The 24,241-nt window shown below is 41.5% G+C and overlaps 1 protein-coding gene across 2 annotated transcripts; it reads right to left on the reverse strand.

The window, feature by feature from the left end:
* Positions 1 to 564: 564 nt before the first annotated feature.
* Positions 565 to 24,136, reverse strand: IQCB1 (IQ motif containing B1). Of its 2 annotated transcripts, none has more exons than XM_026647395.1 (14): positions 24,101 to 24,136; positions 21,476 to 21,589; positions 20,418 to 20,580; positions 18,663 to 18,792; positions 15,116 to 15,209; positions 13,497 to 13,596; positions 12,091 to 12,263; positions 11,461 to 11,570; positions 10,050 to 10,159; positions 6,160 to 6,302; positions 5,521 to 5,669; positions 4,908 to 5,039; positions 4,369 to 4,525; positions 565 to 1,104 (listed from the first exon to the last, which is right to left on the reverse strand). In XM_026647395.1, exons 2-14 carry the CDS (start codon positions 21,573 to 21,575, stop codon positions 875 to 877), a joined length of 1,791 nt encoding a protein of 596 aa, XP_026503180.1. In that variant the 5' UTR covers positions 21,576 to 21,589; positions 24,101 to 24,136; the 3' UTR covers positions 565 to 874. The 2 variants fall into 2 exon arrangements, with proteins under 2 accessions (XP_026503180.1, XP_026503182.1); XM_026647397.1 differs by having other exon boundaries at positions 23,995 to 24,122.
* Positions 24,137 to 24,241: the final 105 nt, after the last annotated feature.

Here is a 24,241-nt window from a genome sequence, read left to right on the forward strand (position 1 = left end):
CGTCTACATGGTAATAAAAACCCATGGAACCAACTCAGTACCAAAGCATGTGCACAAAATTAATGTGTTTTAAGGTCTGTCCAGAATTGGGATGGTTTCCTGAATTGGGGCCTTAACCAGATGCATAAATCCCATTGACTTGTATGGCTGGGGAGAAGGGGCGGGAAAGGGAGGAAACAAAAGCACCCCCAACTTTTAACTGGGCTTCTGTCTATCACCGATCTGTTCACTTTGCTTGTATGCTCTCTCTCTCTCTCTCTCTCCCCCTCCCCCCAACTCAACCCCCGGCTCTGTCTTTGTCGTTTTTAGACTATGTGCTGTGGGGACAGGGGCTGTCTTTGGAAAGCACCTAGCTCATTTTGGGCACTCCTGCAATTGAAAAATAAACAGAAGTTTCCCCCAAGCATTTGTTCTGTGAACCTACTCTTGACTTCCAAGTACTTTCATTTGCTTAATGAAGAGTTGAGATTCTAAAGCCCAGAGTTTTGCAGAGATGTGATTTTTTTTTTTATACAAAACTTTAGTGAATAATCACTGAAAAGCCACAGTTCATACATTTATTTTTAAAAAGTTAAAAAATACATCAGGCACATAAATACATATTTACAATTACTGTACTTGAATCCTGATTCTAGCATCAAACTGGATATAATTTTACCTTGAAGACAGCGTAGATATCAGGTTCTTCTGCAAAAGGAGATTCCTGTAAGGTTTTTTATTAAGAATAACAAACCCACTAAAACTAAAATGCCTTTTGATCCTACCTCATGCACAGGCTGGAATGTTTTCTTTCCATACAGTACATACTCAACATGACTGCATAGTATGGCATATGAGTCTGGGTCACTGAATTACAATTTCTTCTGCCTGCTAACTAAGAGGATTTACTTCCACCAATAAAGAGAGTTCCAAATTCAGTATTGAGAACATCATCAGGAATCATATCATAATCCATGAATTCATCTCCAAGCTTCTTCCACCATGGCCACCGAGTATATTTCAGCATGGTATTATGGGATTGTCTGGCTTTGCATGCTACAGGGACTGACCGACTCATAAAGACATCAAGATCTTTTTCTGTGGCCTCCATGAGACTTGGAGCACCTGTAACAAAGAGGAAAACTGGTGTAATTCTATCTGTGGAAAAGGAAAGGCTAGCTAGGTCATTATTCTTGGCTCTGTGCTCCTTGGTGCACAGGGTGACCTCTACTGCAGTGCTTTCAGTGCACCCCAATACCTGCATCATCTCTTCCTGTTGGTCCCACCACAAACTGTGCATACAACAGTTGCTGGTTTCCTTGCTTGTGTAGTACTATTCTACAGTTACAGAGTAGGTGGCAGATCTAGCAATATTGTTCAATAACTTATTACATTTTGCTCCACCTGGGTGCTAAGTGGTGTCTAGACTGTGCTATTCTAACCCTTTGATCCCAGATTGCTTTCCTGGGCCCCACCAGGACAGAAGAAAAATCCTACTTGTTCTCATTCAGGTGAGCCTACCCTCCTTGCCCAACTCATGACATCCTCCCATCCCAGAATGGCCCTAGCTCAAAGTTTTCAGCCTCTAAAGCGCCTCACCAGTAAGGATGGGGTTGCTTCCACCATCAGTCTATTTTTGACAAACAGAAGGAGGAAAAACAAAGTCATCCCCAATTCTGCAGGGAAGATGACTATGCAAAGATCCTCATCCTTGGTGACTTAAAAGCAAGAGAGATGGCTCTGTGAAAGGGCTTGTCAAGGCTGCTTCCCCACTCTGAACTTTAGGGTACAGATGTGCAGGCCTGCATGAAAACTTCTAAGTTTAACTACCAGTTTAGATCTGGTCCGCTGCCACCACTCCCAATGTGCTAATTCCCTTCCCTGGGTAGCCTTGAGAGACTCTTCACCAATTCCCTGGTGAATACAGATCCAAACCCCTTGGGTCTTAAAACAAGGAGAAATTAACCATCCCCCCTCCTTTCTCCCACCAACTCCTGGTGGATCAAGATCCAACCCCCTTGGATCTAAAAACAAGGAAAAAATCAATCAGGTTCTTAAAAAGAAGGCTTTTAATTAAAGAAAAAGGTAAAAATCATCTCTGTAAAATCAGGATGGGAAATAACTTTACAGGGTAATCAAACTTAAAGAACCCAGAGGACCCCCCTCTAGCCTTAGGTTCAAAGTTACAGCAAACAGAGGTAAACACCCTAGTAAAAGGTACATTTACAAGTTGAGAAAACAAAGATAAAACTAACACGCCTTGCCTGGCTGTTTACTTACAAGTTGAAATATGAGAGACTTGTTCAGAAAGATTTGGAGAGCCTGGATTGATGTCTGGTCCCTCTTAGTCCCAAGAGCGAACAACCACCAAAACAAAGAGCACAAACAAAAGCCTTCCCCCCACCAAGATTTGAAAGTATCTTGTCCCCTTATTGGTCCTTTGGGTCAGGTGTCAGCCAGGTTACCTGAGCTTCTTAACCCTTTACAGGTAAAAGGATTTTGGAGTCTCTGGCCAGGAGGGATTTTATAGTATTGTACACAGGAGGGCTGTTACCCTTCCCTTTATAGTTATGACAGGGCTGTCATAAAATAACAAAATAAAGCCTTATTACAAATATGTTAGACATCAGCATTATGAACAGAAGGATAGGGCATGTCAATGTACTTAACCTATAGGGACATTTAAAAATATACTACTTGTATATATCGGAGATTTCAGTTTTGAAATGTGCTTTCACCATTATTCATGGTATAATCCTAATTTTCTCTACATTAGTTTTGTGACACTGGCAAACCAGGTGCCAGCTTAGGTCAAGGCCCTCAGGCCTCACTTGAATACTGACAAACACATAGCTGGGATCAGTCTGGTTCACCTGTGTGTTAGTATTGTTAAAATAGGTATTAGAATTATAAGAATGTACTTCGTGTTTAGACTTTTTGAATGCTTGTAAGATGCTGCATGCATTAATCCAGGGGTACTCAACAGGCGGACGATGGGCTAAATCTGGACCACCAGATGCTTTTGAACGGACCGTTATCGTTCTTGTTATTGAGGTGTAAAAATATAGACCTTGACTATACCTTGACCAAGAAATTTGGACCTTGACAAAAAATAATTGACTGCCCTTGCATTAATCTCACTTATGACTTCTGTATCCCATATCATAAGGTAATATCTTAGCATTTGCACTGTAAGCTTCGGTAACTGTGTAAATCACCAGACAGGAGAGACACATTAACTAGTGTGAAATACTAGTCTCCAACAAAAGGTGTTAGGTCCTGCCTAACAAAGAAGGCCCATCAATACCAGACAAACTGTATAGTGGAACATCAGAGGACAAAGGAATTTGACTGCTCTCCCCACTGCTGCATGAAGAGAATATGCGCAAGTAAATTTCTCCCATCAGCCGAATTTGCTACTCGATGCAGCAGCGGGGAAGGCATAAAAACCCCCAACGAGGAACTGTATCTCTGTTCTTCTTGGACTCCTGAGCTCAAGATTTCTAGGTTTAAGCAAGGAATCCTCAGCTGTTAGCCTGGGTTAACCCTAAGGGACATACAGAGCTTGCTTATTATACAAGCTTCTATTAGGGTATGTCTACACTACCCACGTTACAGTGTGGCCACAGCAGCGCTGTGACGTGGGCAGTGTAGACACACTTTATCGCTGGGGGAGGACTCTCCCGGTGATTTAAAAAAAAAACCACCTCGAATGAGGGGTGATAACGCCGGGAGCCAAAGCGCTGTGTATACTGGTGCTTTTCAGCACTAAAACTTTTGTCACTCGGGGGTGTTTTTTCACACCCCTCAACGACAAAAGTTTTTCACTGAAAGTGGCAGTGTAGACACAGCCTTACTTTTTGAAACTTAAAATTGGAACTCATTTGTGTGTGTGTATATATGTTTACCTGCTTTAACCTTGTAAATAACTCTCTTATTTCCTTTTCCTATATAATAAATCTTTAGATAGTTTATTATAGGATTGGCTACAAGTGGTGTCCTTGGTGTGAGATCTAAGGTGCAATTGACCTGGGGTAAGTGACTGGTCCTTTGGGACTGGGAGTAACCTGAATATTGCTGTGGCCTTGTGTATAAGGGACCATCTATCACAAAGGTAAGCTTACCTAGGTGGCAAGATAGACTGGAGTCAAGGGGCCAGTCTGTGACTCCATGATAAAGGCTGTTGGAGTATATGAGGAGTTTACATTGATAATTGGTCAGTGAAATCTACACGAAATCCCAGAACTCACAATTAGTTTGGGATTTGTGCCCTGTTTCCTAACAGTCTGCCCTTAGTTTGGTACCCACGCTCTTGAGCCACAGCAGGATAGCTTGGCAAGTTTAATCCATGTAGTGACCAAAGGAATGAACCTAGAGACAGGCACATACTCATCAACAGCTCCATGTCGGTGTTGACCTGAGCTAGTAACGCCTCTCTGCGCTGTTCTGCTCTGCGATCCAGACTGCTCCTGAGCAGGTACTGTGCCAGCTTTTCCTGGGCCTGCCGATGTAGTTCCTTACTCATTTCTTCTGACATTTGGGAAGCCTGGAGGAAAATAACATCTGTCACTGTTAAGGAACGGTTATCATTTTAAATCCTTTGTGGGAAGATTAATGTCTACAGAACAACATTTGCGTTCCTCGTCTATTTGTAAATTTAATAATTCTGCTTCCTTCTAAGTTTTCTCTGCAAAGTGATCCATCGTCAAGCAGATACAGTTTTCCAATTAGGCTTTACTTAACCTGTTTTATTACATTAATGGTAAAAAAAATGATCCTAGTATATTACTCTCAAAGACAAATAAGCAGGATTAATATGCACGCAGCTCACATGGGTTATCCTGAGCACTCCATATATTACTGCATATATTTCATCCCTCTAATGCACTACGGTGGGTGGGGAATGCAGAGCTACAAAAGAGACACACCTGGTGCAGTCTGATGTAGTCATCCAGCTTTTGCTGTAATGCTAGTTTCTGTGCACTGGTGAGTTCCTTGGGTTCCTTCCAGGGAGAGAGAGCCTTCCGTTTCCTTTGACATTTCCCCAGGAATTTATGAGCCTGCATGAAAGAAGGTATCAGAATATGCCATTTACAGGTTAGGGGCTTGTTTTCATGCATCTTTTTTTAAAAAAACCTCCAAAGAAAAATGTCTCAGCACTGCAGCTAGAAAGGTGCAGCTTTCGATTTCACAGTGCAGAGGCAGTACATGAGAGGGCATGATCTGACATAAGCCAATAACTTATTGTCAGTGTTACTGCTTATACGAGCTCCGTAGAGAATCCAGCCTTCGTTCCAAAGTAACAGCTCTTCTCACTTTTTCATATGGACTGCACTGCATGTTGCAGTTCACACAGGGTTCTTAACAGCTGATGAAGTTTGGGGCTCTGGTTTGATTTGCCTGATTTTTGACTATTTTAATATTTGGTTGCTAAATTCTGGCAAAGTTGTCATTTCTAGAAGTAAGCAAGTGGAGCCTCATAAGGAATTGCAGTAATCCAGTCAATCTTGTCTAACACCCGTACCGAGTTTATATACTTACTGCTCTCTGAATGGTGACAGCTGCCTTATGCTGCTTAAGAGATTGTCTTTGTTGATGAACTTTTCTCCTTGCCCTATATCCCCTCCAGTGTCTCTGGATAGTTAATGCTGCCTTCCCCTCAGTTTCCTGAATGTACCTATCTACCTGACCTAAGGAGATGACAGAAATTCATAGTTATACAACTGTGGGTGTGATTTCACAAGCACAACAAGGTTTGGCTTTTCAGTCCTTGGAGGAGAAACCACCACTGAAAAGTCAGGCATTGCAGTAAGTAGCATTGGTGGAACAGTAGGTGGCACTCTTTCTTCTGAACCAAAACCTCAGCACACTAATCACGGACACTGGGCTACTGGAGGTACAGTTCTCAGCATAGACATACCACTGCTGTGGGATCTTTAATGAACCCAAAGGGACAGGATCTCCCTTTTACCTCACACCTCTGCAAAGAGAAGAGATTTCAAGCCACCACATCTTTTGATTACCGAGAATTTGAAGAGTTTAGGCTGTTCTCCACCAGGCACTTCGGTCATAAAAAGAGATGGACATGCGAGATTGAGAAATACTTTTGTTTGTATGAAAGATGGTTTTAAGGAAACCTGAGCCCTTAATGCTTTTGATACAGTTCAATATAAATCCTACCAGCGTGGACTATTTCCAGTAAAGTCAGTTGCCGTTCATGAAAGAGCCTCATGGCCCTTTGTCTCTGAAGCTGCAATTGTTGTCTGAGGGTCTCGTCTTCTTTCAGCCTCTTTAAATGTTGCAATTCCTGTTTTCGTTTAGCTCTGCAATAGACACACATATTAAGAATTGGCCACCTATAAAACTAGCTATGCATTTCAAAGTTGCCCATCACTATCTAGCAGGTGCCATACACTGTACAAAACAAGGTTAGTGCCTTTACTGTCTCTGCAAAAGAATTCCCCCCTCCTTCTCTTTAAGGCTGATTTTCTTAAATTGGATAACTTTTGGTGATTGACTTCCAGGAGAAATGCTGACAAGTCGTTCTTCTGCATCAACATTACTGATGGAAGTCTAGGACATAGAGGTATCTTACATTGTGCCTTAAGAGCAGCAAGGCTCTGATTCTTCTTGATCACAAGTTGTAAGGAACATCACAGATGAGGACGCTGCACTGACAGCTCCCTAATGAGACCCTAAAAGTTTAACCGTAGGGACTAGCAATCCTCATTTTCCCCTCCAGCACAGTCCTGTGGAGAGGAGGGCATTCTCTAAGAGAGCGAGGCCCTGGATTTAAAGCTCAGAACCCTGATAGTAACTGCTCAAGGCTGCCTCCTTTCCCCATCATGAGTTAAAGGGCCACATTGCTATTACACCCCTAATTACATTCGATATGATATTTGTAACTTTACTGTATGTAGCAAAATGGTTTCAAGAAAGGCTGCAATCAGACTGTCCACTGAGGTTTCCAATCCCATGTATCTCTGCTTTAAACTCTCTCTTTGTGTTTCTGATCCAGGAAAGCACACGTTATTTCATGTCTGAACAGTGTGAAATCTCAGGATAAACAGGGACTCATGGCCTTCTCCTGACAAAATCTTATCCATGCTCTTTTTCTAGAAATCCTTATCAACTCCACTAGTTGGGAAGCCACACGAGTGTAAAGTCTGCCCTCTGATGGATTCCTCCAATGTATGCCTGTTACACTGTCACTGTTGTATGTTATGCATTTAATAGGTTTCTATTATACTGACTCTCCCCTTTTCTATTACTATGTGTTTTGCAGAATGCTGGCTCTTCATCATTCAGAGGGATATAGAATGAAAAGCCACATCTAGGTTACACAAGAGCACCTCTCACAGGAAAAAACACCCACAGACTGAAACCCAAACTTCCTCTTACTGGGCATGATTGAAAAGAACTCACATCTGATCAATAATAAAGGTATCGATAGATACGGATGTATGCACGATTAACACGGATTGACTTCATTGTAACAAATGTAAGATGAGTTGGTTACGTGACAGTCTAACCAACTTTTAAGGCAGATTAGCATTTTTTTAAAGATACATTAAAACTGAAAAATCTTTCTGAAACCATACCGTTTTCAGAAGCATACAGCTGGCAGACTTTAAGATACCCAACTGCTATTGCATGTGAGCCACACTCAAGCTATGAGTTTCAGCCCCAACTAAATTTAACCATATTTACTGAGATCAGAGCTTTCATAAAACTCCATAAATATAGTTAAGCCCTGAATTCACAGCCACACCTGCTGACTGCTGAAGCACCTCAAGTATGCTATATTGACATTCTAGGATGCTTTCAACCAGCAATGCTGACAGGATTCTAAGCAGTATTCTTACTCTTTGGCATAACACTCTAGCTATCGTTTTGAATTAGACTGTAAACATTGTGCGGAAGGATTGTATTTTTATTATATTGTGCCTAGCACACTTGGTCCCTGATCAGGGCCTCTATGCGCTACCAGAATAGAAATAATTACCATCCCTTCTGATCTGAAACTAACAAACACAAAACTGAGAAACTGCTTCAACAAATGACCTACATTAATATTTGCAACTACTGAAATGCTTGCACAACAAATGTAGGCAGCTAGAGATCCCATCGTTCCCCTTGGCCTCCCTTCAAGTTAGTGCTAAACTCAGACTGTAAGCTTTTGGGGGTCGGGTGCCTGATTTGTTCATGAATACTGGCCCAAAGTGGCCAGTAATTACTTGGTGGGAGTAAGTGAGGGAGCCAACATAACCAGAAGCATTCCATCCCCAGTGAGGCCATAGAGAAGACTGGGGTTCCATGGGTTTTGGCGGTCTGGCTGGGCAGGAGCAGAACTTACAAAGCAGCTCTCTGTGGCATAACCCCTCAACTAATCCACAGGCAAATACCCATGAGAATGTATGTAGCTCCATCAGTATAAACTCTTGTGGGTTCCTCTCTTGCCTCAAAAGGTGGTTTTGGCTCAGGTGTGGAGGAAGTGATAGTGTGAGGGAGCTGTGCTGACAGGCAGGATGTGTGTGTGTGTGTGGGGGGGGGGTGTCACCGAGAAGCAGTGTAAAGTGGGTGGCCCTCCACAGATGCCTTGTTATCTGTGATTTCATAAGAATGGCCATACGGGGTCAGACCAAAGGTCCATCTAGTCCAGTATCCTGTATTCTGACAGTGGCCAATGCAAGGTGCCCCAGAGGGAATGAACAGAACAGGTCATCATCAAGTGATCCATCCTCTGTCACCCATTCCCAGCTTCTGGCAAACAAAGGCTAGGGACACCATCCTCCATGAATTTGTCTAGTTCTTTTTTGAACCCTGTTATAATCTTGGCCTTCACCACATCCTCTGGCAAAGAGTTCCACAGGGTGACTGTGCGTTGTGTGAAGAAATACTTCCTTCTGTTTGTTTTAAACCTGCTGCCTATTAATTTCATTTGGTGACCCCTAGTTCTTGTGTTATTTCCCCACAAACTTTGGGACAGCCACACAGTTGAGGGCAGAGGTAAATACCTTCCAACCCAGATGAAATGGCAAATCAGAGACTCTGTTTTCACACCTTGTCTAGGATTTAAGGAGTGTTGTTAGAACGTGGTAGCTAACACATTTCAAAAGTCTAGCATAGACTTTAAAACATGCTAAACTGGTTGAATTAAAGCCTAGTGGGGAACCTCCGTTTTAATTCGATCACTTTAGCATGTTAAAGTCGATGCAGCCTTGTCTACACTAGACTTTTCAGATGTGTCAGTAAGAATGTATTACCTACCATAAGCGAACATCACACCTTAAATCCCGATCTAGCCAGATAAGAATGACATTGATTTGAGCTTCATTCTTTGTGAGCAGAAACAAGAAACCAGTGGGGGGGGAGGGATAGCTCAGTGGCTTGAGCATCAGGCCTACTAAACCCAGGATTGTGAGTTCCATCCTTGAGGGGGCCACTTAGGGATCTGGGGCAAAAAATCAGTACTTGGTTCTGCTAGTGAAGGCAGGGGGCTGGACTCGATGACCTTTCAGGGTCCCTTCCAGCTCTATGAGATAGGTATATCTCCATATATTAAGTGTCCTAGATCTCATTCCATGGTTTGCTGGAGGGACCTGAGATACAGCCCTTAGCAAGTCAGTTTGTTACCCTTATTGTTTCTTTTTTTCCCATCTGAGAAATGTCAGGCATATTATACAAAATGTGTATAGGAGCTTACAGTGCTTTGTGGTTTTTTTTTTAAATATCTGGATGTTCATGAAGCCCAAGGAGATGTACTTACTGCAACTAGAAATGGATGGTGAAGACTAAATAATCCAACCCAATGAGGTAATCTAGTGCTCAAAAAGACAGAGAAAACTCTGACATTGTGGACATTCCATATGTTGCTACTATGTGTTGCAGTTTGTTATAATTCATAACTGATTTATACATATTTAAATACAGTTAAGAACAATATTGTGTGCAATTTTGTTATGTAGCAAAATCTATTTTGTTTGTTAATATACAGTGTCCTGCATAGCAGTTTCTGAGAGTAGAAACCCTGTTTTCCTGAATTCTGCTTACAAAGGGATGTTTTTTACCTGAAACTTCTTTGTAAGGCAGTCACTGCTATAGGAAGCGTCTTTAATCTTTTCCTGGTCTGAAATCCCCTCCACACAGCCTGGATTAAACAAGCTGCTTGATGCAGTCTCTGAAATTAACAAACCAGTTGACAGAATATATTCTCAGCATATATAGAACGTTTTATTGCTACTTGCTCATTTGGCATAAACTCAGTGTTTGATCAAAACTGACTGCAGTTTTCACATGCCCTGCAGTTCACTGTTTCCAAATACTTGGGTAGATTTACACTCCCATAAATAAATTACTAGCATGAACCCTATATTTGTTACCAGGGCAGCTGCTCAGTTCATCTGGTTCAATTTTCTATCTGTAGTACATAAAGGACTTCACAAAGCAAATTCATCAGCTAAAAGTCTTTTTTTTTTTTTTTTTTTTTTTATAAGTGGAAGGCAGCTGGGAAAAATAATCCAGCTAATGTTTGAATCATAGAATCGTAGGATTGGATAGGACCTCGATAGGTCACCTAGTCTAGTCCCTTGAAATGAGGTGAGACTAAGTATTATCTATTCCATACATGACAGGTGTTTGTCTAACCTGTTCTTAAAAACCTCCAATGATGGAGAATCTACAACCTCCGTAGGTAATCTGTTCCAGTGCTTAATTACCCTTACAATTAGGAATTTTTCCTAAAGTCTAACCTAAATCTCCCTTGCTGCAATTTAAGCCCATTGCTTTTTGTCCTGTCCTCAGTGGTTAAACAGAACAAGCTATCACCTTCTTCTTCAATTATATTTTTACTCAATTACTTTTCAGACTAGAACTGCGCTTTACGATTAAAACAATCCTTGTACAGTTGTAGCTCTTGGAATAACATCTCTGAGAGATCTGAATGTGTGACTCTTGTTGTCCAGGTGGATAAAACATGTACTTACACTCGTCTCCACTAAAGAGCATCTCTTACTGGTCACTTCTTTTACCTAGGCATTTACATGGCCCCCATCTCTGAAGTATGCAAGTGTCTCCTAGGTTAGATCTGTACATTCTTTACACATCTCTGTGAGGTAGGGAAGTATTATTTTCCCTAGTTTAGAGAGGGCTGAACTCAAGTAGAAAGACATTAAGTGACTGTCTCAAGGTCACCCAGGAAATCTGGAGCAGAGTTGCTAAATGAACTCAGATCTCCTGAGTCCCGTCCAGACCTTAACCATGAGATCATTCTTTCTCTATTTCTTGATGGGCATATATCTTTACTGCTGGCAAACTTAGAAGTGGTAGAGTAGAAAATAAAAAGGGGGTAATTTTAAAAAAAAAAAGAAGACGTGTCTGAGCAAATACTGTTTGGGGCATTTGAAAGGTGGGACAAGAGTAAACCCAATATAAGTAAATATAAATCCACCAAAGTGAAAAGTCTCATTAAACATTCAGCACCTGCATTTCTCCTTTCCTGCAGGATTCTGAGTAAAGAAGGTCTGAAAGTTGATTGAGATTCCTGTCAAATCCTTTGCCAGCCCATTGCTTACTTAGCAGAGTTCTCAGTCCTAGGTGAGAGAGAAAAAAAATAAGCATGTTACATTGTTAGAGCTAATTTTTCATTCGCTTGCTTACCAAACAGATTTCAAACTAGCAAACATAAAGCTGAATATCAGAATATCAAATCTGATTGTACGTGTGATGGGCTTTGGAAAGGGACATTAAATCAGAGCTAAATATGAGTACAGGCAGTTACCTTTAAGTTTCAATATAAAATGGTTTTGATGAAGAGCTGATGGTATAGACATCACTGCAAAATGTTATACAATAGTTATAGCTTTGTAGGTACAAGTCATTGACTATCTACAGACACATCTATGTGACAGGCAGATACGTTAAGTTTTTTGTGTCTGATCAGCTAATCTCTGTAAAGTACTTTGAAGATCTAAAGCACTACATAAATGTTAGGTTTTATTACAAGTGCTTTCATGTTCACCACAGTGAAACTTGCTCGTTCAGGACCTGTCACTAACCACTCATATTATTCTTGAATTTTTCTTCCCTGAGACAAGAAGTAGAGAGACAAACCTTTGTAGCGGGTACTGAGTAACTCCACAAGTTGGGGGTGAGATTCTGCCACTGACAGCAACACTTTTGTAGCAGCATTTCCTGTGACAGGATTGGTGGTAGATGAAAGTTTATAAACAAGTTCATCTAAAACAGAGTGAAGGATCTTTTCATCCACATGGAGTAACACAGAACTAACAAAAAGAGACAAAAGCAGGAACGTTACTGAGGGATGCATATTTCAACAATGGCTTTCTTCTTCTGAAGCATTGGGCACAAGGCAAGGCGGGATACATGACTCACTTGACCAATGGCCCAACCCAGTATGGGAGCCGAGGGGACTGGATGACCTACTGGGCCTTTTCCAGCTATGTGTTTACATTAAAATGTAACTCTAGCTCATGTAAGGTTTAAATCTCCTTTAATTATGGCTTTGATCCAAGAATGAAACAGACATTTTTGTATTTAAGACTAAAACAATTCCTAGGGGTTGATCCCTACAAGGTGTTGGGCATTCTAGCTCCCATCCAGCACTACACTTATTCACACGCCATTCACTAGTATAAGCATGTAACTATTCTCATCGACTTGAGTGGGATTACACATACACTAAACCGTTTTACTGCAGCGGGACCAGAGTGCTTAGGACCTCGCAGGATTGAGCCCTTAGAGACAATTCTATCCTCAGCTGAACTGCTCCCACTCCTATTGTCAATGGAAGCTGTATTTACATGTCTGAGGGCAGAAATGGGCATTTATATAGCAGTTTACATGTTTGAAACACTATGCAAATTTAGCTAATCCTCACAATACCCCTCCATAGTAGGTTTAAGTATTATCAGCCTTTTACAGAAGGGTAAACTGAGAAGCAGATGTTACTGACTTGCCCAAGATCCTAAGTAATTCAGGGCATGTCTACACTGCAATAAAACACCTGCGGCTGGCCGGGCTTGCAGGGCTCAAGCTGTGGGGCTATAAAATTGCAGTGTAGGCTGGGCTTGAGCTGGAGCCTGGGCTCTAAGGCCCAGCGAGGGGGAAAGGTCGCAGAGCCTGGACTCCAGGCCAGGCCCAAACATCTACACTGCCGTTTTATAACCCCGCAAGCCCAAATAAGCAGACTCAGGCCTGTCTTGGGTATTTTACTGCCTCAGTGGCAGAGCCAGTACTACAACTTGGGAGATATTCCAGTCCATTGGAATCTAGTGCTGTTCCAGGAACTAAAACAAAAAAAAGTTTATATTCACAATAAACAAAGCAATTTAAGGATAGAGAAAACTGCCCATTTTAAGACTTCTCCAGCAGAGCCTGGTATAAGATATCTTAGGCATGCAGAGACTTTGCTTTTACAAACCCAGTACCAAACTGATCTTTAAATCTAAAATAAATAAATAAAGGAAAATCAATTGAATGCTTTAAAAGCAGCAAACCTGTTGGCCCTCAAAATATTCTGTAACACAGACATCATTGCAGTTGCAGTTTCGACATCATCTGTGATTAGCAACTGCAGGAAATGGTTACTCTGCAGCACTGCAATGAAGGAAAAGGAAACAAAATCAAGAAATAATCAAAGCCAGGGATTTAATGCCAGTTCATTTGTAGTTTACCACACAGACCTATAAAACACATTTCCAAGCAAGTGAAACGAGGGTCACTGTTTTTTTAGTAAATATTCTTTGCCTTTCTAACTTTTACAGCGAGACAGAATGGGAAAAGAGAATGAGCCTCAGGACTTGTCTATACTGGGGTTTTTCTGCACGGGTGGAAACCTCCTGTGTACTAGTGCAGAAGTGGTGTGAAAAGTTTCAAAGTAGGGTAAGTCACACGGGCACACGTCTTTTTACAGTGGGGCAGAAGCATGGCGCAAAAGTTTCCAGTGGAGAGGACTCCTGAACCTTCACTCTCTTATACCAATTTTATGTCAGGATAACTTCACTGACTTCAATTAAGTTACAATGGAGTGAAATAGATGCAACATACTAGAGATTCAGACCCACTGTTTTTATTTAATAATTATCCAGTCATTTGTATTTTTTAAACCCATGTGCTGAAATTTTTGTTAATTTTTTTTAGTGTCAAATACTGGGCAAAATCTCTCTGTTACGTTCTGAAGTCAATGGAATTTATACAGGTATAACCGAGAACTGATTTTTGACCGAGTATAGGCCAAATTCTCAGATGTTTGTAAATTTGCCAGCATTGCAGTAAAATGAAGTAATACACTGTAAAGCTTTTTGATTGGTTGGTTTTTGTGAACTCTGTCTAGGCAATCTCTTGATCCCATATACAGCTCATTTTAGGACAGAGGCGTGAAAGTTTCAACTATGCATTTATATTAGGAAAAACTCTGATTTTTGTTAAGATCTATAATTAAAAATGGAAGCTGCAGGAAAAAAACCTGTCCAAATCAACAACTTCAAAATGGAAAGTGGCCTCTTTCTTTTATTTTTGCTTTTTGAATGGCCTAGATTGCCTGTTTCATATGCTTATGCTTCTATTGTATAATGCAGAGGTTCTCAACCTTTTCCTTTCTGACCCCCTCCCCCGCCCCAACATGCTATAAACACTCCATGGCCCGCCTGTGCCACAACTGCTTTTCTGCATAGCCAGTAGATTAAAAGCCAGGGCCGGCGACACAGGGTAGCAAGCAGGGCAATTGCCCAGGGCCCCACGCCACAGGGGGCCATGGGAAGCTACGTTGCTTGGGCTTGGTCTTCAGCCCTATGCAGCAGGGTTTGGGCTTCAGCTTCAGACCTGCGTGGCGGTGCTCGGGCTTCAGCTTTCTTCGCTGGGCCCCAGCGACTCTAACGCTGGCCCTGGTCTCTGGTTTATTTTGGCAGCCCCCCGGTTGAGAACCATGGTTGAGAACCACTGGTACAATGGGTTATTTCAAGAGCTCATTTAAAAGTACGTGATAACTGGATAAAAGCAGGACACAGACTGGTTTCAGAATCACTTCTGAACCCGTCACTAGTCATTGTAGTTATATTAAAATTCAAAAATTTTCAGTTATTTTAGGATGCAATGAATTTCCAACCCTTTCTCTTACCACACTCCGTTAGCTGAATATGCCCACCAAACAGCCAGCAGATGGCATCAGTTACTGTCCGGAAACACCGTAAAAATTCACTTTTTTCTTCATCCTGAACAAAATAAATTAAATAAATTATAAATGTGGTCACATATAATCCCAATCTTAGGCCTGTATTTTGTGCTATATCCACAACTCTCAATCAGGATGTTGCACTGTATTTGATCCTTACTGACCATGGGAGATGCAAGTTATACTAACAAGCTAATCCATAATATTATTAGCTAATATGTTGATTTGTGAATGCTGGATATTTCAGCAATTCATTCAGTTTAATGAGGCTTACTTAGAGAGTAAGCCAGAGTCTGACCTCATTTCCAGTGGTGTAAGCTCAGAATCAGACCGCGTACAGCCAGCACGTACAATTTACACAATATTAAGTATCTGAATATCTTTAAGAGCCCCGACCTTGATCTTTGCAATGAGGGGCTGGTACATAAATAGTAGAAACTGTTTGAGTTCTCAGTAGACCGGCAGTCAAATTCAAGGCAAAATAACTCATAATAAGCACTGTGGCAAAGGATGCTGGAATCTTATAGGGCAGGTCCCAAGTGAAGTAAAATGCTGGATCCCACGTCCATGCCCCTCCTCAAGAGGGTCCACATCAACTCCCAGCTTCCTCCTCCATCCCCCTGACACCAGATGCTGCAAGAATTCATACTGGACCCTGCCATTCAATCTAATGATTGTAAGGAACATGCAAACAATGAGGGTCTCAGGTCTATGAGAGGGACTGGAAGGGTCACTTAGTCATGAGTTGTCTATGCTTGGTGGATTGGGGCTTGCTAAACCCTCTCAGAGTGTGTGGTCAAGGCTGGATGCTCAGTTACCTCTGGACAATATGATTGGAAGTTAAAGTACTGATCTATGGGATAGCTTGTGCTTGCACTCAACAATAAATCCTGCACAGAAGTGGGTGATTCCGTAGCATGTGGGTTGAGGCATATAATAAGAACGTGTGGACAAAATTACACACTGTGGGTAGACAGAAGACTCCAGGGATGTCAATCAGGAACCTTTCACAAGCTCTAAATTCACTTAAAAGAACTGAGCAAACAGAATATGTCATACTGCTGATATATAATCACTACTCAGGAAGCATGTAGTTTCCAACATAATACTGTACAGCGTATGAAAACTTTGACTAAGTGCAAGGAGTGAGTCAGCCAAAAAGAAGTGTAATATTTAGGGGGAAAGTTCTATTCAGGGAACCCATCAGCATCCATGTGGTTGGTTATTGAAATTATACTATTTGTACTGATCCTAGGGTCTCAGTGTGCTCCTAAAACAGTAGGGAATTTTGCCATGAAATACCCTTTTGAAGTTGCTAAATAGTGGTTACCCTCTAAAATGGGACAAAGCAACACTTTCAGAACTGCCCACTGATTTGGAGTTTCTCAATTTTGGGTGCCATGTCAGAATCAGTGGACACTTTTGGACATTTTGGCCAAGTTCATTTAGAAAGTATATGGCAGAAGAGACTCCAGACCATCTTTCCAAATAGTAACTTCCTCTTCTGAAAATCTGAATAAAGCACTACGAACAGAGCAGTTGCCAAGTCAGATTTAGTCATTTGTGAAGATAAAAGGTAACTCTCATGATTGGTAGACCCCAAATGTGATTTTTGCCCAGTTTTGTTGAGCTGTTTTTACTTCTCATTTATTATTGCTTTGTTCTCAGGAACAACCCACTCTCAGCAGCCAAGCTCTTCACAGCAACCCTGCAGTAACAAACTAGTCCATGCACACACAGGATGGAAGAAATATTCTGTGAGGAAAGTTATTCCAGTTTCAAAACTCCAAAGGTCAGTTATTGACAGCCATGAGAAAAAAGTCAGTTCTGAAACACATCCTTTTATAGTATGGTGTATCTGTAGCAGAACCCTTCTAATTCAGTAGATGATGGTTGGATAAAAAGCAATGATTTAAAAAAAAATCGATTTTTTTTGTTTAAATTGGATTTTTTTAATAAAACGCTTTTTGAGGGGGAAAAAACTACCGTATATACTCGTTCATTAGCCCGTTCGTTTATAAGCCAACCTCCTCCCCAAAATGGATAGGTAAAAGTAGCAAAAACTGTATGACCCTTTCATAAGCCGACCCTATATTTCAGGGGTTGGAAAACTTTGGCTCCCGGCCCGTCAGGGTAAGCCGCTGGCGGGTTGGGACGTTTTGTTTACTTGGAGCGTCTGCAGGCATGGAGCCCCTCAGCTCCCCGTGGCCGCGGTTCGCCATTCCCGGCCAATGGGAGCTGCGGGAAGTGGCAATGTATTAGATATTCAATTCAATGATTCCATAGAGTTTAAAATCATCAAATTTTGGTGTAGACCCATTTATAAGCCGACCCCCGCTCTTTGATGCGTCACTTTTTTACCAAAAATATTCAGCTTATGAATGAGTATGTACGGTATCTAAAGATAGTTTTAATTAAGATACATTATAGCTCAAAGATATCTCATCGTGGAATAGGGATTATAAATTCTAATTCTATAGTATGAGACAATATATTCATATAATGTTTAAGAAAAGTTTTGTAACTGAGTTCCAATAGTTCATGGATTAGGGACCCAATCTTATGGGGTTCCACATGCTTCTGTATAGATTATTTAGGTTAATCTTTCTATATACCCAATGGGACTCAGTGCTCAGTCTAGAAGATACCATCAGAGATGCTTAGTTTTGTAGTTCTCAAACTGTGGATTTGTGTCTCCAGAGGTTACATGCTTGTTAACAGCAAAAATGTTTTTAAATAAATAATATATAGAGGTGAGAAATAACAGACCTCAACTCTGTTGTCCCTTTGCAAATATGTGTACACTGAGTCAATCCCTTACCTCTCTCTAAAAGTGCAAAGTTTCAAAAAGTTCAATAAATAGATAATTGTTGGGGGCAGAATAGATCTGGACAAGGAAAAGAAGTCTGGAGATAAATGCGAGAAGAGAGGGACATATGCTTATTTTGTTAAAATATTATATGTTTGCCGTTGAAGAACAAAATCCAGAATACTTAACATTGTTGTTTAAGTTAAATGTCTGTCTTGTGATGTTCTCCTTCTAATACATCATGGCAAGAAAATCCTCCAAATATTAATGATTAACCTGTTGAATTAGAGGTAGTTCACCTCCCAATGACTTCATAATATCCACTTCATTTACCTTTGGTAAATGAAATAACCAATCATTCATTTTCTGATATAGCTGTAAAACTAATCTGAAAAGTTTTCAAAATAAATCACTGTTTAAAAATGTATAGTGTGTACCTTCTAAAAATGAAACCTACATCTATCTCTGACTTGTAAAGAATATGTATTAAGGTTATAACAACCAACAAGAATGCACTTTTATGTAGAAAACCATGAGTAAATCGAATCTTCCTGACTAGTGATTTAAATCATGATTTAATTCAATTTGATTTAAATCAAATCCTCCCTGGTAGAAGAGCTTGGAAACATTGTCAATTGGTTACAAAATGTTCATGGTGCTCTCTTAACCAAGCAATTCGAATACCTTGATTGCTCGGATAAACCGTGCTTGCAGACGTCTTCCCAAAAACAGGAGGTTATCGACAGCTGAAGGAAGTAACTTATTATAAAATTCTTCAGGATCTTCTTTCACCTCCAGTCCCACACAACACTGACTGAAAAGAAAAAGCACACAGATCTGAACCTTGCAGGGTCTGTTGGACAAAAGCAAGTGAATAAATGCCATCAGAGACTGAAAGATAGACAACTATTGCAACTAGCTCCAAGACATCTACCTCAAAGGAAAAGAATCATTAGGCTGTTGGAGAGAGAGAATTTGTTATCTATGACGTCGTGTCTTGGCCAAAACCATATCTGGGTCACATTGCCCATTAGCTTTCTGGGACCTGTTCTGATCTGTTCTACAGACCCTCAATGCAATGCTAAGATACTATGATACCATTAAAAAACCAGGACAGAGACAGATTAAAATCAATCTGGAACTGGAGGCAGGTTTTGTAAACCAAAAAATACCATGCAAATAAAAGCACAAATTCACAAATAACTGGGGGGATACTTTCTGCAACCTTCCTCTTTTTTAAGACTGGGGGTGAGCTAGGAATCAGTATTACAGGTCTACACTTTAACCCTCATCCAGTATTACTGTTTTGGGCATCTTTGGAGGAATCTTTTTAGAAATAATTACTGTCATATAGTCACATAAGTGGGCAATTTTTTTATTCCATGCTCTTCACTAGAGCTGGACAAACAGAGGAAAATTATTCATGACCATTTTGTGAATTTTGCTTTGAAATGCACCTCCACCTTCTTGTGTGCAACCCTTTTTGTTAGCTTTCCATGAATATTTGTGCAAATGAGTGTAGTTAATCTGAACCGTGCACGGAAAGCCAATGCCAGGTGAACCACTGAGATTCATTTAGTTACAAGAAGACTTGTTTTGTTACAAAATTAATTAATTTTGTCTGGAAGCAGAATCAGTTTATAAAGGTTGGATCATGCAGTCGGAAACAGAAACAATATCATGTGGCTTTGGTGCCTGATCTTGAAGCTTCTAGCAAATTTCTAATATCAAAAACTCAAACCTAGGAGATGGTATTAGAGAGACAAAGCTGATCTAAGTACCCCACCGCCTAGGAATTTGCTCCCTACTTAATCCAAAACTTCAGGGTAATTTGCAAGGTTTATCATTTGACCCAGAATTTAAAAGTTTGGGGGTGAGGCGGGGAGAGATTGTATGAAGGCGATTTGAGTTTTAAGTTGCCTGGCTCATTGGTGGTGATTTTATACTAGGTAGGATTATTGCATTTAGATATTATTTGTAGTATATTTTTATGTGATGGCCAGGGTACCTAGAGTGTATGGATAATGTCCATTTTTAAAGCATTTCTACACATCTAAAATAAATAAAGAACGATTTGTCAATGACCCAGAGACTGAAGTTTGATTGCAAGAGCATGTGAACAATTCTGAATAAGCAGTACATTGGTAAAAATCATGATCTACTTGAGGACAATTTATAAACAAACAAGGGTAAATCTGACATATTATTTGTTCCCACCGAATAATCCGCCCAGCACGTTGAAACACAATGCAAATGAGTTAGGCTTTGCCTGACCTCTCTCTGCCCTTGACCGCTCCCTGCACTCTCACCCTGACATTTTCTGCGCAACAAGCCTTGTTTTGGATGTGAGTCAGTGTAGAACAGCTTGAAAAGAAAAAAGGGAGAGGAAAGATGTGAAGGAGAACAAAAATGAAACTTTACCGCTGCTTTTCATTTTACCTTAGTATCTCTGATAGCTGGGCAGCAGTAGCCCAGCCCCCAGGCAGTCGAGAGTAATCTTGTTTAAGGACCAACAAACAGTATTGAACAAGATTATAATAGTAGAGGTCCTGTTTAATTTTCTGTGATTCTTTACTTCCCAAAGATGTACTATTTAAAATTTCTGGGGGGAAGAAAGAAGAAAAAATTGTGCATATGTTTCTGATCCATAAGAAAATTATTTTTCAAAACATAAAAGGCTGAGTACATCTGAGATCAGTGTTGTTAAAAAAAAGCCCAGTAACAATAATGTAAAACATACTTTAAATGACTATAATTTGTTAACTTGTATGGTTACAGATACTATATCTAATTAAAGATCATATTCATGCTTTCTAGTTACAGATTTAGAAGAGTGCAGCAAGAGTATATGTATGATCTGGCAGGTAGCCCATATGTATGAATTTGCTAGTCCATATAAAACCAAGATGAAAATCCATTGTGAAAACCCTTATTCAGTTGATTATAATAACAGTCAAATTTCAGAGCTGGACCTAGCTCACACACCCTACCCACCACCCATGTGCAGAAGGAACACCGCCAGGGTAAATCTTGCTGAAGGCGCTGGGTGTGTGTGTGTGTGTGTGTGTGAATAAATAAGTGAATGTTCGGCTTTTTTTATGTCACTTCCAGGCAATCATTCCCAACCCCACTAACTCTGTGCCCACAAATCCTCACAGAAGGGATTTTAACCAGGTGCAGTGTTCCTGCCCACAGTAGCATGGCTTTTGCAGGAACTGTACTGGCAGCAGGGGATAGGCAGAGAAAAAGTCCATAGGGGTTAATCCTCTACTGGCCTGAGGGTTCTCTTCTGTTCAGATCCCAGCCTCATCTGTGGTTCCCAAGTAAATCGTCACTTTAGGAAGATTTACAGGCAGTTCTATGTTACTGATCTTGTGGAGGCCCTGGTGGATATACTCAAAGGAGGGAACAATTTGACTGTCAGTTATATAGGTTCATGAAAATGACTGTCTACACTTCTGCATTCCCTACTTATACCTTAAGAATCAATTATTTACCTTTTAACTTCAACAGCAACACAGGAACATCCCGATCAGAGCTTTCAGTGACCTGAGCGGCCAGTGCCAAAATTCTGGAATCCACAGCTGCTGGCTTCATTTTATATGGGTCAGCTATATTTTAATAAAAGAAGTCAGTAAACAAAAGCAGCTAAGCACAAAACTTTTTAACATGCAGTGCTTTGTAGCTAATATATATCATACCCAGAGTTGTTTAACAAAGGGAGGATCAGTAATGACATTGTGCACAGAAGAGGTACTAGTAAATCTGCATTTGGTATGTATGCACACAGGGCATATTTGATTCACAGGGGTTCTTATAGGATTTTTGGCCAGGGGCATGGTGGAGAACAGGAACAACGAAGAAACAAGATTGAGCTTTTATCTCATCCTCCTAAGACTGTCCTGCTAATCATACTTTGACATATTTGAGAGAGGACAAAAATCACTGGGAAAAGCAAATGTATTTTGAGCTTCTAACAGGCTGTGTCTACACATGCATAGTTCATTATTATTGATAGCAGTTATGTTATAGAACACAATGGACTCCCAAGACAATGCAATAAAATGAGAATGTTAAAACTGTTTGGGACAGGGTTAAGTTCACAGTAACTTTCAGCACAGCTTGCCCTTCCTTCATCATGGGGACTGAGTGGCACAAATGGGGACAGGTGCTACTTAAGAATTTGTTCTCTTAAAATGGATGAATATTGGCACTTGTCCATAAAAAAATTAAGTGAGGAAGGATAATCTTACGGTTAAGGAACTGAGTAGGGACTCAGGGGATCTGAGAATTCCTAGCGCTGGGAGAGAGGTCCTGTGTAACTTTCAGAAAATAATTTAATCTCTCTGTGTCTCAGTTCCCAGCTATAAAACAGGATGAATACTTCCTTTCTCCCACCCTTTATCTATTTTATTTATTTAAACCCCAGCCCTGCAAAGAGAACTGCATTAGCTTAGGCTGCAAGCCTCTTTGGTGCATGGACTGTCTCTTAATATGTGTTTGTACAGTGTCTAGCACATTTGGGGCCTGGAGAGGTGTGGGGTCTTGAAGCACTACTGTAATAAAAATAATGACTGTTCTGATGCAAGGAAAATGTGGATTAGATTAATGTTAGGTTAAGCCTCTTGCACTTTTTTAAAATAAATGTCCTGTTATTTTGGGGCTGCGGTCATTGAGAGGTATGGCTTAGTTCCATGAAAAACTGGCTTTATAAATACATTAGAGGTAGGAACACATCTCAAAAAAACAAGCAAAATGGCTTCTGTCTCCTTTCAGCACCTTGCTCCACACAAACGTCTCTCCCTGAGGAAAAAAACAAATAAAATCCACCCTCTTCTTTATCATGTCTGTATTATAAAAAAAAAAAGTTCCTGGCAACTGTGGGAACAGAACTCAGATCATCCTTATCCAAAAACACGAATGAGGAGAATCTGCCTTACTACCAGCAACTGGGTGGTTGTCTAGGACACACATTTGGACAATTTTGACTCTATTCCATACAAAACAGTGGTGACACACGCACACTTAGCCAACTCATTACATTAAAAAAAAAGCGGTAACTGGCAAAACAATGATTCTACAGAAATAAAATTTAAAAAAGAAACCTTTGGCATTGCAGGTTTATTGTGGGGGAAACTAAAAATAAGATAACGTCTCAAGTCAGTACCGCATGTAAGGCTGAGATCCTCAAAGGTATTTAGGTGCCTAAGGCTCAGTTCCTCAAAGTTAGGCTCCTAACTACCTTTAAGGATCTGGCCCTAAGTCTTTAGAAACTCTCCTATGTAGGCAGCACATTTCCACCTTCACCTTTCACTAGACAACCAGTGGGGCATGTCGGTGTCAGCCAGCCTTAGGCAAGGGCAACTCCAATGGATGGCTTGGCTCTCACAACTCCTGGGGCCAGGCTCCCAATGGAGGGGCCAGAGGTGAAAGCTCCACCAACCCCTACCCCAGGATCAGAAGCAGGTTGGCCCTGAAGATGCTGAACCCAAAGGGGGAGGCACCTGAAGATCCAAACCCCCTCCCCCCCCCCCCCGCAGGATTAGACAAGGAGGCAGCTCCTCATCAAGCTGCCTTGTCACAAGGCCCAGGGGAGAACAGGGAGATTCCCAAGGGCGGGTGCTTGGCATGAGTGAGCATCGTGCCCTGCAACCAAGAGCCCCAGCTAGGGACTCATGTACCCTCCCCGCACCCGAGGATGGGCGGGGTCCTGCCCCACCCCCAGGCTGGCAAGAGCCCTAGATAGCCCCTCCCTCCAGGAGAGGGGGAGCCCTAAACGGCCCTATCCCATTAGGGTTACAGGCCCCGCGTCGCGCGATTCTGGGCTTCACCCCGCCTCCGGGATTCGAATCTACGCCCCCAAGGTGGCGCGTCGCGAGCACGCACCTGGGCGCGCTGCCTCCCCCGCCCGACTCTGCCAAAACCGAGGCCAGAGGATTGTAACAAACCGGTCGTGAGCCGCTCCCCTCCCCCCCCGCTATGAGGTCACAGCGGTCTTTAGCCAACCGCAGCGTACCCCTGCGACTGTAATTTGCATATCCGCGTCCTGAGCCCAACCGCGCGGAGAAGGGAGCCGCCAGACCTACTCCCACCCTAACCGTCCCTCTGTGAAATCTGCATACGGATGCCTCGCGCCGGGTCACGACCGTGCCGCAGTAGCTTCTGCCCCCACGAGTGACGAAAGCATGAGAAGGGCGGAGCTAAGAAGCAGCAGCCAGTAGGGGGACTGGGTGGGCGTTACCCGTTCCAGGCTCGATCCCTCC

The sequence above is a fragment of the Terrapene carolina genome, unplaced genomic scaffold (assembly GCF_002925995.2).
Source record: "Terrapene carolina triunguis isolate 2854851 unplaced genomic scaffold, T_m_triunguis-2.0 Scaffold62, whole genome shotgun sequence".
NCBI classification, from domain to species: Eukaryota; Metazoa; Chordata; order Testudines; family Emydidae; genus Terrapene; species Terrapene triunguis.